Below are 16,077 nucleotides of genomic sequence, written 5' to 3' on the forward strand. Positions count from 1 at the left end.
GAGAGCTCGGGGTAATGTGCAACCAGCTCCATCTGGCGACTGTGGCAAACCGGAAGAAGAAGGGGCACCCCCTCGGCTTCCGATTCATCTCGTTGCCCGCTATTGGTCCGCGTTCAACCAAGAAGAACGCCCACTCGCAAAACACCCGAGATGTGCGTCGGCCAGCACGTATTGGTCGAGACCAGACCACAGTACCGGTTCTGCGAACATTGCGGGGGCGGCGCGCACCCGGCGGCGGCACCGCGACACCGAGAAAAGAAAGGGAGAGAGAGAGAGAGAGATAGATAGAGCGAAAGAGGGAGAAAGAGGGAGAAAGAGGGAGAATGGGTCCCGGCAGGGCTCTCCGCCGCGAGTGCAGCCGAGCTGGTAATCAGTGCCGTTTCCGCGGCAGTGGCGGTCACCACGCGGCAGATTACGCAGATTACACCCGATTACATTTGTACTCCACCGCACTGACGGTCACCGGTTCTTTTCCGGGAAGATCACCGGTACGCTCCCGCCTTATCCCCTCCGTCGCGTAACATAAGCTGGAGTACGCGCTTGACCATCCCCGTGAACCATCGCGGGGTCCATCGTGCCGACGTCATCGGGGTACGAAGAATCCGAATATTTCGACAAAACTTCTGGAGTGTTAAAGGAGATTGTATATATCGAACGACGCCAGCGTTCAGTACTCTCGAATGCGCGAAAGAATGTTGATGGCAGCGACGGCCGACGGACTTTTAATCCGTTGACGTCAAAAAATCAATATTTGATTCTTCTTGAGCTACCCTTTTAAAGATCAAGTTCGTCGATGAGTAATAATGACATTGTTCGCAAAGAATGACACTTGTAATCTAATGGTGGAATGGACAGAGTATCAAAGTGTATCGTATGTACGTAGCACGTCGTGAAGAGGAACCTGAAGAAATGTGTGTCATAAAATACCTTTCAGATTATTAACGGAAAGTACACACATGGCGGCTTAGAATAATCAATGATATTTATACGGTAGAAATATAACATGACAATAGAAATTGTCGACGTAAAATTGACTCACGTAACGTTATTTTTAACAGAAACGAGTATCACACAGCGCAAATATTATCCCGCATATTTGATTTAAAATAGTGTGGTTCAAATGTTTTTATACACCCTCATTAAGCGCTACCCGAAAAAAGACCATAAAGTATCGTGAAAAGAAAGTTGCCGTATAAGAATATCGGGGCTAAAGATCGATCGGGATGCGAAAGATATAAAAGTTAAGAAACAAGAAAAGTTGGGTCATCATGTTGATATCCTAAAAACACTCTTCTGACTTTAATGGGGGAATCCGCTCGTGTCGGCTGGGTCATTCCGCGGCGATGCGGCGGATTCCAAGAATAACGGAGCACCGGACTTGTTGAGGCGACGGACTATCTAGAAAGCATCTTTGATTTTACCGAAGAGATTCGCCGGAATCGCGATGTAACTGATCGTCGCCCGAAAGTGCCGCGTGACTCGATCACGTCAACACGCCAGATTAATTTGGTTGATCGTTCTTTAACGGATATTCGCGAAAAACTAATGCAGCGATCGTCAGCTGGCATTTTGAATCGCGGTGCTACTTGCTCGGAATTCCGTTAGAAGTTACGGTGAACTCTGCAGGATGGAACTTAGACAGTAATTGGACGATCTTTTCAATTACATCTTCGAATGACTTCGGAGTATAGATGCAATAAAATCGCGGATATTCCGCGGTTGTATTATCAAACTTGCGAGACGTAAAATCTCGAGGAACTGTACGTTAAGATCAGCATGAGCAACGGCGAAGGAGTGGTGACAGGCCCGGGTTCCGGCAACGATCGTCTGTGCGAGGACGTTGACATGGCTACCCCGACGTCAGCGTCTTCGAATCTGAAACCGCGAAGCGGCAAGATAAGTTTCAGTGTCGACGCCTTGCTGAGCGGCACGAAGAAGAGTGTCATCAGTGGCGGTGCATTCGCGGCCAGGCGAGACAACGATGACAGAATGGACGCGGAAAAGAATCTCGAGATGGAGACTAGATATCGAGAACTGTTAATGGAACAGCAGAGGCTTCAGAGTAGAGAATTGCTCGCCAGGCTGAGTCCTCACGGGCTCGCCGCTTTCGGCAATCATCACCATCATCATCCGAGCAGACTCGATCAGGATCACCCACCCGTTCGCCATGAGATGCTCACGGTGAAGGATTTCTCCAGGACGAGCCACGATAAATCGTCTTCACCCATCAGAATAGATCAAGAGATTCCAAAGGATCGCGACGATCATCGACTGACGACTAACTCGCCGAACGCGATTGGCGAGACGATACTTCAGCGAGAACAGGAGCGCATTCAGGAAGACGATGAGAGGATCGACAGGATCACGAATCCGAGATCCGTATCACCCGCAAGCAGACGAGAGATCCTAGACGATCGTAGCGATTCCGAAGCGAATCGCTCGCTGGAAGGAGACCGAACGACGGATCATCTGGATCTCGAGGATCATGAAATAAGAAGCGTCGGCCAGTCTGAGGACCTGAACGTGATGGACTCGGATTGCGAATTGGAGAGGGATCTGGAGGCCAGCCAAGAGAAGGAGGAGAAGTCCAGTCCGGTAGTGCCTCAGCCGATTCATCCCGGAGTGCAAAGGCCTTCGCAAGGGCCACCATATCTTGCCGGAGCACCCGGCGCTCCCGGTTGGAACCCCGCGGGATTTCCACATTCTCTCGCGGGGTTCGCGTGGTTACCCCCACCCCCACATCCGCACAATCCTCATGGACATCTTTACACACCGCACGGCGGGCCCACTAGTCCAAACGGTAAGTCTAATATGATCGAAACATCTTGTAATTCAATTTTTGTCAATTGTTGTATTTTTTTAAATGATATTTCACATTACATTAAAATAAAAAATTTACAGTTTCGTTTAATAAATGGATGATTTATGATTTCGCATCGTTAGATTGATTTTAAATGAATTTCTCAAATCTGTTACTAAGAAAGTATAAATACAAAGTATGAATAGTATGAAAGAATGAATATATTGAATCGTAAAAAAATTGTCATCATTTAATTTAAATTGTCTTATTATTTAATATCTTAATTTTAATAATCATCCACGCAAAGAGAGAGACAGAGAGAAAGAGAAAAATAACTGTCCGAAATAAAAACATAAATTCGCGTCTAAAAGCTTGGAAAAGATCACGTATGTATGCGGTTTTTCTTTTCTTTTGCTTGAGACCATGCAGATACAATGTCAGTGATTAAATGGAGAACGCAAACTCTTATGAGAATACATGGCACGCAAACTCTTATGAGAATACAAACTCATAATACTTAATGTCATGGGTCACGCGAGTAGACGGATATTATCAGCCTTATGTGCTAAAAAATTCGTACTCCAATTTACCTTCATCGCACACGCGATTAAAGTTTAAATCTGAAAGAAATTTCAGATTTTAAACTTCTAATATCATTTATAATTGACTAGATATCTTCACTTTAGTCGATGATTTTTTTTCGAACGGAAAGATTTAATGGGAATAATATCATAAGAATAATGAGATAGAATATTAGAAATCTAATTCATACAGAGGTGACAATCCAATAAATAAATATTTAGTGGGCAACACATATATCTAAATTATCATTGCAATCACATTTAAAGATTATATGTATATTATTATTACATATACGATATTACATATTCATGTCAATATTAATATAATTTAAAATATATATATATATATAATATAATTTAAAATTTGATTAACTTGCTAATTAAAAATAAAAAATAATTGCTAATTAAAATTCATTGTGCTGCTCGATATATAATTTTCTATTCTATAATCTTCAATTCTCATATAATTATGACTTTAGATGGAATATTTATGCAGAATCTTCATTATTAATATTATGAATTTAAATAAATTGTCAATTATACAGCAAGATAATTTACAGAAGATAATTTTAAAACTGTTATATTTTTTTTAGAAACTTGCAGATTTTAATAAATTTGGAATAAATTTATTTTTGATGAATATATTGAATACAAATTTATTATGCATATTACAACATTTAAATAATTAATAAATTAACGTAATAAGTATATATAATAAATTAATGTTATATAATTACCGTGAGTATGCATTGGCCATTGATTCCAAAAATTATTGAAGTTTTAACATTATTCGCGTATCGAGTATACTATGCAACGAAGCTATTTTCTTTTTAGTCATTGATGTCAATAAGGTCGGTCATTAAAGCCTTATTGACTTTCCTGAGTCTATTCCACAAATGTCACGCGGAACTCAAGACCCTGCTACGACTTGCGACTGGCTTTCTGAAACTCATACGATCGCCGTGAAAAATTCGATTACGCGTCGGATTTGATCGTTGTATATCTAGGCTATTAGGACGTATGATCTGTGCTTACAAAGCGACAACAAGAGGTATTTTTCGTCACCTTTGGTGTGATATAGAAATGACTGTATAACGACATAAACGAAAAATTGATCATAGATAAAAAAAAACTCGATGTAATTGCCTAATGAGGATAGAGAAACTGTGAAAGCAACTGCAACGCGATCTTTAAAGCAGGTACAAAAGTGATCAAACGTACAGATACAGATCTTGTTTCATGACCGGTGGATATATGGATTGTAATTGGCTAATAAATCGAAAGAAGGAAAGTCGTAGTCGCGTTCCAACTCGTGATAATTAGATGCCGCGTTGTGTTACCTGTGGAAGCATATTTTATCGATATAATAATTTACGATAACTTCAATGAGAGAATTAGTTGCTGTTTATTAATTGCCGATTGCCAGGTGGCTCGCTTTCTCTTATCAATTAGCTGCCTAAAGAAGCTATGATATCGCTGTAAGAACAAAAAATATATAAATTGAAAAATATATGCACTTAACTGAGTTTGTTCAATATGAAATATAAGAAGAAATTAATTAATTTAAAATCCCGGGATATTTATGTTTGATATCAAAATGTGATATCAATCGTGATGACAATGTTAGAGCCTCGCATTAATTATTTCTTAATCGCAATTAATTTTTTCCAACCACAGTTATTACCACAGTTATTACCATTTGTCCAAACGAATGGAAGATTCCTCTAATGGAGAAAGACGTTGAAGTGCAAAGACTCGTGTCCTCGTGTAAGTAAAGGACTCATGAGCATTACTACATGACAAAGTCTATTCCTAATGGACAATTAAAGTAATACCTCATTAAGATGTAACCGACACCTTGTGAGCAACGAACTGCATTGTAGCTCTCTTCAAGGTACTCCGCCTCGAGTACTCGAGTACTCGCGAGACTGCAAAAGGATAAGAGTACCTCTCATGCCTATCTTCACTACTTACTCGTCAACTCTTCTGTTCGCGGAGAGAACTCGTAATGGTTTTAGAGATTTCTTTCTCGGAAACAGCATAAATTCCTTATTACATACGGATATAATCTCGCTTGGGAAAACTTCGAGATTCGCGACGTTATTTACAACGAAGATTGTCAATTTCGAATCGTCTTCCAAGAATATATTATTATACTAACTGTGACAAAAACTGTATAATCTTAGGATTTAGGAAAATTTTAGTAAATAAAAAATCTAAAGTTTCTTATGCATTTTTCAAAGTGATATAATTAAAATTATAATAAACGCGCAACACTTGATGTAAAGCAATATAACATCGATAACAAAAAAGAGAAAACATTAAGAAAAACCACACAAATATGAAATTAATACGAATATACATAAGAACAACTACATTTGTTGCATACATTATTTCATAAAATAATTCATAATATAATTGAAAATAATACTTATAGTATTCGATATAAATAACACAAGATAATAATTAGAAAAAAATATTAGGAAAATATATAGAAAAAATATATAATAAAATAAAAATTGGAAAAATACGTAACCTTCAGTAATATAAGAGTAACCGTATAGGATATAATTGATTATCATAGCTTTCAAGGAAATAATTGAACAAATCGTGTTTGCATTATTTATTAATCATAATAAAATCCGATTTTTAAACGTTCAATATAAAGCAATAATTGGAGAATGAACAGATTTTAAGAAAATATTAAAAAATATACATAATTGCGAAGTTCTCTTTCTCTCTTTTTGATGAAAATATATAAGAGTATTATGCGTTACTCTCGCATAGAAAGAGAGAGAGAAAGAGTGTCTTATCCAGATGTTACTGACAGAAAATGGAAAGTTGACGAAGGTGGGTCGGCCCGCGCGCCAACCGAGATCGCAAACAGTTCGACATGATAGAGTCATACATAACTCACGACATCCATAATGCATTCAAGAGGCACCGGATAAAAACTGCTCTTGTTAAAGTGGCCTGTTAGGTTTAGTGTAGCGCATTCAGCTTCCTGTGCTATGTCGCTCGACAAAGTTTTTTATTAACCACAACCGACAAACCATTCGCTTTTCGGTCTCTCGATCTCACCCCTATGCGTTCCTCTTACGATTTGTCTTTCTCGTCTTTTTTTCCGCGACACCAATTACCAGCGCTCAGAACGGAAGCCAAAGCACAGCAAGATACGCGTCATTATTGTATCATTCGCGATTATTGCAGTCGCGACGTTGTTGCTTTTGCTCCAAGATGATGTTCACTTACAGAGAACTATGATTTACGACACCTCTCTTTCGTTAGTCTTCAGTATTTTCAATAAACTTAAAGCGATGCGAATTAACCTTTAACCGCCGAAATTAAAGAATAATCGTATATACATCTATTTAATCATAATATTCATTTTACAAAGAAATTTAAAATTGATTGTAAAATTGTTTGCTACATATACACAACACACACACAACACATACATACAACATACACACACGTGACATTTTTGTATCCTAAACCGCTTCTCGAATCGCGCGTTTCTCTTGCTTGGATCTGAAAAATTGAAAGAAAAATTTATTGACCAGTTTTCACTAACACTCCTTAGCTGACAATGATGAGGAGATTATATACATACGTGGGGCTCTCTCGTAAGTTTGATAATACTGCAGCTTGTCACTTTGCCGAACGACAGCTTTCGAAAATTATAAATACGAACATCATTTATAACGCTCGAATGGCGCTTCCCGCACGCATTTATCTGGATTGCACGCGCAAGAATGAATTAACGACGCCCATCCCGCGTCCAATGATGTTCTACAAAGTATTTTGGACGATTTATCATTCCGTGGACATAATTACCCGCCTGAGTCGTTCCAACGATGTTGCTGGTCGCGCGGTCTTACCTCGACATCTTCAAAAATCCAACATTTATTGACGAAAGTAATGCAAGTAATTATCTTTCGTTATTTTGTATAAATATTCGCGTAAATTGTGACCCGCCTGATTTTTTTATTAAAATAAATTTATAGCATAGTATAAACAATATTTTATATTATTTTACACTTTATTATATTATAGCTGAATTTAAAATTCATAATTCTAATATTGTGGTTTAGCGTTGAATGTAATATACATTTTTATACCTTCACAATTTGAAGCAATCTTTACCATTGCATTTAATTGTCCGAAAATTTATAATGCAGAGTCGAAGGAGAACGTATCGATCTATCGGCGCCAACGCTCGTTGCGGCGATGTACTTATCCGCGTGCGTGTTTCAGCGATCGGGTAATTAACAGAAATTAATTAGTAGTCAAGAAGAACATATTGATCGTTTACGTGCGCGGCATGGCTAACTTTGGCGAGCGACATGAAATCGCTATGTTATCGTGTGAATGGAAGGGACATCGACGTAACGACAGATTGTCTCGTTGCGCGCAGATTTGCGGTATCTTCTTACATACTTTCTTTTGTAAACTCAAACATACATTAAGGATACTTTACAAAAATGCCAATGGAACAGGTTGTAAATTTTAATTTTAGTGATGCTCGTTTTTATAAATTTAAAACAAATTTACGTATATTCAAAGATTTTTATATTTCAGAAAATATTCCCCTTCTCATCTCTAAAATATTATTTCCTGAAGATTACAGATAAATTCATGCTACATTTTATACACATATTATATATTATTATTCTATTTATGTTTGATGTTAACAAAAAATCTTGCTCATAAGATAAATAAATAACACTGTAATTGGAATATTAATTGCATTAATGACTCAACGGCTTAAAACAGCAATTCCTGACACTGTTACATCAATATGAAAATAAAGTGTCACTATAAAAGGTAATAAAATGCCATTAGTAGTATGTTTGGTAAAAGACCGCGTGTGATGTTGTTACGATCCATATACGACGTCCTTAAGGGAAGAAAACGGTGTGAGCAGATCCTGCTAGCTTTGATCCGTCTGAATAAGTATTTAATTAGCAGAAATTAATTAGCCTCCAGGGAGAACATATTGATCGGGTACGTGCGTAAACCGCCTGCCTCCCCCGGGCAATACACGCGAAACGAGGAACGAGTGGTGCAAACGAGAATGAAAGACGTAATACCGGTGTCTCGGACTGATCCGGTCGACAATGCCGGCGGCCCGTGCCTTTTTTGTACACGACCGATCGTTAATTAGCGCACGGAATCCACGCGTGCCCTCCTCGCCGTCGCGAAATCGTCATCATTCCGTCGAGTCGGATGTCGAAAACACTTTTTCGCGATGCCAACACGCAGTCAGTACAAAATCAAGCGATGTAACCACGCATCTGGTTGACGTAGGTTTACTTCTACGAGATATCAATTACTCTTGCTCTTAATAATACGAGTCGCTTATTTTGAGTGCGTCATAGCATAGAATTATGAGGATTGGAAATAACATTTGTAATTATAGAACACACGCGTGCATTAAACAGGTTTATCGGCAACTGTAATTTTTAACATACGCCGATTCGTTTAGTCAATTGTGTGTAGTTTTAAAAATATGCGTGTCATATTGGATATTAATCATTGTCTAACATAAAAATATTGATAACACAACAATATTGTGTGTAAGTCCTTGTTGTATTCATTTGATAGATAATATAATACATTGTTTTTCACAATACTTTATTAAATAAATCGTAGAGGGTGGACGGTTTAAATTAAGTTTATAAATGAAACGAAGAGGAAAATGCGAACTGCTGTCGATATATAATAATTATATTATCATGAAAAGGTGGCAAGATTTTATGCACTATCAGCTAATTGCACGTGTTGTAAACAACGACGGTCGATGATAATTATACCGGATGTATGAGACCAGAATGATAGGTCGATGATTAGGCACCGTTCGCTCTGCCCATTCGAGCGCAATCGGATTTTTATTATTTAATTTGCACCCTCGTCGTGGCCGTGAGATTGTAATCGCTTCATCGCGAAACCTATGAAAACGTATTTTACCTAATCGTCATCGTACACTCATAAATTAACAACTAACGTTGCACATTCAACGTTCATTATCATTCGATGAGTGCACGAAGATGGTGGACTGACGTTTTAATAGCAAATACGAATACAAATATCCACGGATATCGTTATAATCATCTTTCTCTCTCTTTCTCTTTTTCTCTCCCTCTAATGATGCAGAAATAGCGAAGTAATGCAGCAGAGAAATGTTATTTTAATTTATCTCTTTCTACATGTTTTCACACCGGCTTAAATCGGATGAGATTCGAATCATGATATTGAATAATCTTTTCATAAAAATTTTACATCTTGCATCGGAAATATGTCTCCACTAAATAGGCATAATAACATCCGCTTTTATATATTTGTATTTTTTATAAAGTAAATTAAAGTCTACTCTTGCTTAATTGAAAATTATTTTGTTTTATATGATTAAACATAGATTATTTTATCGTACAATAGATTTTTATTAAATCTTTATATTTGACATCTAATCTTTTCCACGCATATTTTTCCATTTGATGACATCATAAGTAAATTATCTGCATAAAGATAGAAAGCCTAATCCTATTTAAACACATCTTCTTTTTTTGTTTTCAGGGGACTTAAGATTACCGGGGCCTGGACCAGGCCCGGTCAGATGCACTCTCAGAAAGCACAAGCCAAACCGAAAGCCAAGAACGCCGTTCACGACGCAGCAGCTGTTATCGCTCGAGAAAAAATTTCGCGAGAAACAGTACCTGACGATAGCCGAAAGAGCAGAGTTCTCGTCGTCTCTCCATCTTACGGAAACACAGGTGAGACATGAAAGCAATTAATTCTTTGAAGAAGTTTCTTTTTATGCATAATGATATTTCAGAGAAATATGTTCAGAGTGCACGCTAAAAAAAAGATTAATAATCATGACATTTATGAGGATTTATTTAAAACTAAAAGTGCCGCGAATATATGTAAATTAGCTTAGAGAACAGTTAATTATATACATATAATATTATTAAGCGTACGAAGAAATATATATTTGCTTATATACCCGATATATATTATAATATTAATATAATTCGAATAAAAAGACAATACGCATTTTATCGACTTTTATATTTCAAATTAATATTAAATTAGATACGAAATGTCAACGAGTGCATAATTAATAAAAATGGTTGCAATTCATTAGGTATATTAGTTTTATCAAATATTAAACATTTTAATGATATAACTTTCTTCCATTTCAAAATCAAAAAAAGATGCTATGTTTCTTCTGACAATTAATATTTATATATATCTTTATGCACCTTAGAGGAATTGATTGAAGATTATTTTTACTTTTATAGATACAGTCTTATTATTCTCTGTATTTTTTTGAACTTTGAATCGTCCTTCCTTACTAAATGTGTAACAGACTATGTTATTATATCGCGCGGTTAGCGTGCTAAGATACACTTTGCGCATTCATTACAATGCATCAGTCGAAATGAAGCTACATCGCATTCATTTGCTTAGATAAGCTACGATTACCTCGCCATCTCCTCGTGTCGTTTAAGCCGTTAAACCATTCCTTCGACTGTGCTCTCTCTCTTCTCATTATTCACTTCGGACAAAGAGGTATGTCTACAATTCAAATCGTGATATTCGCGGCGACATTCATCTCCATGATCTTATGAAATAATTTATCACTTCGTGCGTGGTTATATGATTTTTATGAACAGAGCAATTTTTATAAAGAGAGAATCACAGACAGTTGATATATTTATATAGTAGCATTTATGAGAGACTTATCTTTAAAGTCAACCTTATCTTAGATTGTTATATGATGAATGAATATAATTATACTCGATATTATATTCTATTTTCATTCCTAAGCTTACTTTGGCCGAAATCTCAATTTTCCAATGGATTAAAATTTTGATAATACAAAGTTAGTTTAATTGTGTTATAAGCGACTTAAAATCGAAATGTTTTTTAGAATATATTAGCAATATTTTTCTAGAAATCATCTGATTATGTATGAATTATTATATATCCGAGCTTTCACGCATATCAAAATGTGTGCTCTTGTTAACAGTCCCATCGATGGAAAACGATTTCATAATTCAAATACCGAAGCATCTCGTTTCTTACTTACATTTTTGTAGCAAAGCACCGCAAATTAGCTGTCGATTCAAAGTGACAGTTGCGTAAACGTCGGAATTCGCAAACAGCTGTACAAATAACAATTAAACGCAATTTAACATCAATTCGATTCGTTTGTGCTCAAACTTGAGTTACAACGCGTGTCTTATGACATCGAGGATTTCTCGATGCCTTGATAATTTCTTGTCAGAAGTTGACGTTTTTTTCGCTAAGTATTTTGTATCTAACGACACGCTAAATGCTAATGTATTTTTTTTGCGCAGAAAATTTTATTTACCGATTATGCCAATATTTTCAGTTACTCAACAAAGCGTTAATTATTAGAGTGTTTATTTTATTAATTGCGCTCACGTATAAGTAATTTATGTTGTTTACCGATTGTAAATCTCTTAAATGCGATGTCGAGTAATAATTACGCAGCACTTATATAATGTTCGCAAAATATGTCGATACAATACATAATAGAATTCTCACATCTTTCGAGGCAATATTTTCTCAATGACTTAAACGGCACAGAGAAAGAAGTTAGAACTCAGAAATCGTTCTAATTTTCAGATAATTATGTTCATACAAAAAATAATTTTTACATAATTATTTATATATATAAAATCTTTAAAACTGTTGCGATAACTTTTGTAATATATTAAAAAACACTTTGTTATTAATAAATAAATTGACTCTTGTATTCTACTTAAAATAATTAAATATTATCGATGCCATGTGATAGTCTAAATATTTTTTGTTTTTCTTTGCTATCAATATTACAAAAATATTAGAAACTATGTTATTACATTTATAAAATAGCAAATTTTATTGATATTCCGCTATCGACTTATTTATTATGATTACTCTAATTATTATCACTCTAATTATAAATACCATTATGTTCCAGGTGAAGATCTGGTTTCAAAATCGAAGAGCTAAGGCGAAGAGGCTTCAGGAGGCGGAAATAGAGAAACTAAGACTATCCGCGAGGCCCCTTCTGCATCCCAGTTTCGGATCGGGACTCATGTTTTCTGGGGTGGGCCCGCCTGGTACCCCAGGAGTGCCTCCCTTCATTGCAGCTGCCATGGCTAGGCATACTCATGCCGCGGCGGCAGCGGCCATGTTCATGGGACCGCCGGGGCACCGACCTTAATAGTAATACGTTAGAATATTATATACGTGCGATTTAAAAAATCATTTTTGACATGGTCGCTTCAAGAAATTTGGCAATCTATTTATAAAATAAGAACCCGATAGTATAAAATCTATGAGTTCAGAGAACACAGAAATTCCAAAGATTAAGGATTTATAAGAAACGAGAATATTTACTTCAAGAACGCGGAAATCCGAAATTTGAAAATTTGCATAATTATAATTTTGGGAATTAAGAAATGGAGCAGATAAAGTTAGTGAGGAAGAATTAAAATATAAAATATAGAGAAGTTAAAAATATCAGAATTAAACATTGAAAAAGCATAATCTGATAATTTTAAAATTAAAAATTATAAGAATTCTAAAAATTTCAATCGCTTAGCGTCGAAAGTCGAAATTGCAATAGCGTCAATCCAAACGTCTTATCTCTCCAGAGATATATAAATAATTTAATTTCAAAAACATTAAATCGAATCATTTGAAAATTTCTCAAAAAACTTTGTAACTTAATTAAAAGATACTATATTTTTTCTTTCTAAATGATAGAATATATATCGGCGCCCCAAGCTTTGATCTCAAAGAAAAATATGAGTGTATATAGTGTAAATAGATACGCATTCGTACGATAATTATGGATGTACGTATGTATATATACACACGTGTACAGGACGCTTCGATTATTCTCAAAAGGAGGAATCGTGAAGAGCGAGCGTTCGAGAGTTAGTTTAACGATTTGAACCGCGTTAGCAAACATCTAGCAACATTCGTTTCAGGATTTGATTTAAATATGGAGCGATTGAAAGTGCAGTGACATACATGACGTGAACTTATGAGGTATGTTTAAATAATTACGAGTCTGAGAGATTAAAAAAAGAAGTTATCTGTTAATCTATCTATTAAAGTCATAACTTTCTCCCTAAAAACAATATATTAAAGAAAAATCTCTCTGAACAAAAAAATTTTTTTAAAACATCAAGTTGCAATGTTTCAAATATTTTCACAAGTTATCTTAGGAATATCAACATCATGTTCTTTTCATAGCTATTATTATAAAGTATTGATTTTTCATCGGCAAATACGGTTTGTAATCTTGATGTCTTTCAGACTTGTGGAATTTTTGCTATACGAAAAAACGATACAAGCATGTGTAAATTGCGTATCAGTTTGTATCGATGTATAAATCGAAGAGGTGGAATCGTTCGTAGACAGTAAATACTGAAGTTACGAATGTGGCACGGTTCTAGACGTACCTATATGCGCCTTGTATAAATGTAAGATGATAATTTATCCATGAAGGTATATTATAGCGAAATAAAAATGATTTCAGTATTTACGTTCCGTCAATTTTTCCAACCCTCAATACAATATACACGTAATTTTTTTATTATACAAACTCAACGTACGATAAAATTATACGATAAAAAGTATATATTTTATTTCTTTTTCAAGATCTTTTAAACATCAGTATTAACAATTTATTTATCTATATCACATTTTACATATCAAAACAATACAAATAGATGAAAAGTAATTTTTCTGGAAACTTTAATCGAAAAAAATTAACGAATAAACTCAGCAACTTTTTGACAGCGTAATTAACCGATTTGCAAATAATACAATAACCTAATTGACTGAACGTAACTTCCGCTCGAATGAGGTGTCCGTCTTATTGAGACGAGGCAAAAAAAAAAGAAGCATATTGAGTTTACTCGCCGCTATCGAATATATCGCACAGTCATCGACAGGTCGGCTTCATATATGGCAAGTAGTCGATCCAATGGTATAAGGCGGCCGAAAGTGTCCGCCAGATAATTAGAAATATGTTAATCCACCGTGGTTGCTAATTGGTTTTTGACTAAATTTTTAATTAAGTCTTAAGCCTGGGCGGCGCGCTGATTTATCGAAGAGAGGACCCGCGGCTAATTATAAAATATATGTAGAGAAGATACCAACACACACGCATGTCTACGGCGGTCGCTCATTTGTCGCTTTCATATTTGTATGTGTCTTGGCTGTGTGCACCTGTCTCGCTTTATAATGTGTGGGCATATATATATGGGTACCTGCAGCTTGTTTTTTTTCGGCGACGCGCAACTTTCCAAAAGAAATTATCCCGATAATTGTCGTGTCATTTTCGCATTTTGTTGCAAGCTTGTAATATTCGAAGGCGTTCATCGATTCGTGATACAAAATTTATCAATATTACAGGTCGTTTAAATGGATAGATAAATAATTTAAAATAAATATGATTTGCATTTCATTCCTTATACTTTTACTTAGCTTGAAAATTGTGTGCTCTTGCTAATATTATTTAACAAGAAATGAGAAGATTTAATAAGAAAATGAATGAATCTAATTACCTCAATTATTTTATATTGCAATTTATGGTTTTACCTTTATGACAATAATTTTTTAACATACTAATTAGATCAATAAAGTTAGAGAGCAAGTCTCGAGAAGACTAAAAAAGTGAATAATGAATATTTGTATCTTTTTATATATCTTTTAATCTTGAGATCATTATATTATCATTTAATTAAAATTAACCGATTTCGTCTTAATGCTACCAAATTAGAAATTGAATACAAATACATCACATACATAGAAATCAATTACATCACGAGACAAGTGGCAAAGCGCAAAGAGATCCCTTAAGAGCGACGATTCACCGTTAAGAGCTTTACAAACAGGCGCCAGATATTCACTACTCGTGTAAATCGGAAGCTGTTTGGGGATCCCTCGTTCTCTCCTTCTCTCTTATGTTCTCCAAAGCCAGTCAACCGCCTCCGCTACTCGGCACGACCTCAGAGAGTCGGCACTCCCATATAGATGAAATTTATGTACCGTGCCCGCCGATTCTACGCATACGGCCACATTGAGCGCTGACAATTAATTAAAGAATAATTTCTTGTCTTCGCGATACGCGGAGGAGCGTTGCCGGCTGGCGTCCAATTATGCCCTCAGACCGGAGCGGAATACCAAGCAGTTCCGTCGACAACACTGAACTTCTCCGCGTACTTCTTCGGGAGCTGTGTCCTTGTAACCCTTCTAGTCATGCCGCTGCCAATGCGATTCATAAAACGCGAGTCGCAAGAGTAATAACAATTACAAAAGTAATAACATCTGCATCTTAATTACACAAGAAACAACAAATTTTAATATTTTTTTATTTCTATCAATTTTGGGGCAGTGTTAAAGCTCTTCAGAACGAGACAAAATTAAATTTCCATACTGTTTGAATTTTTGATGTTTCATACTTTATAGAAATAATGTGTTGATTGCATCAAGCTCCTAATTTTAATTTTTTATATGTTTCGAAAATTAAAAATAACTTAAATATATAGGGATATAAACATTATGAATATGTAAAAAAGAAGTCGAAAAGATGCGTTGAAGAATTTAATTTCGATATTTAATTTCTGGCTACATATGTACATATATGTATATATTCCGTCT

The 16,077-nt window shown here is 35.7% G+C and overlaps 1 protein-coding gene across 2 annotated transcripts in view; it reads left to right on the top strand.

Moving 5' to 3' along the window:
- Positions 1–353: 353 nt before the first annotated feature.
- The window catches only part of LOC105248060, a 37,350-nt gene continuing 21,626 nt past the window's right edge, over positions 354–16,077 (top strand). The window contains exons 1-3 of one of the 2 annotated variants that reach the window (XM_025414696.1): positions 354–2,800; positions 9,958–10,154; positions 12,377–12,624. In XM_025414696.1, coding sequence (XP_025270481.1) covers positions 1,777–2,800; positions 9,958–10,154; positions 12,377–12,622 — 1,467 coding nt within the window. In that variant the 5' untranslated portion in view covers positions 354–1,776 and the 3' untranslated portion in view covers positions 12,623–12,624. Of the gene's footprint in view, positions 2,801–9,957; positions 10,155–12,376; positions 12,909–16,077 lie in introns of those variants that run through there. The other variant, XM_011252617.3, reaches the window with a different exon arrangement.

This window comes from Camponotus floridanus, unplaced genomic scaffold (genome assembly GCF_003227725.1).
Source record: "Camponotus floridanus strain SB8 unplaced genomic scaffold, Cflo_v7.5 scaffold88, whole genome shotgun sequence".
Lineage (NCBI taxonomy): Eukaryota > Metazoa > Arthropoda > Insecta > Hymenoptera > Formicidae > Camponotus > Camponotus floridanus.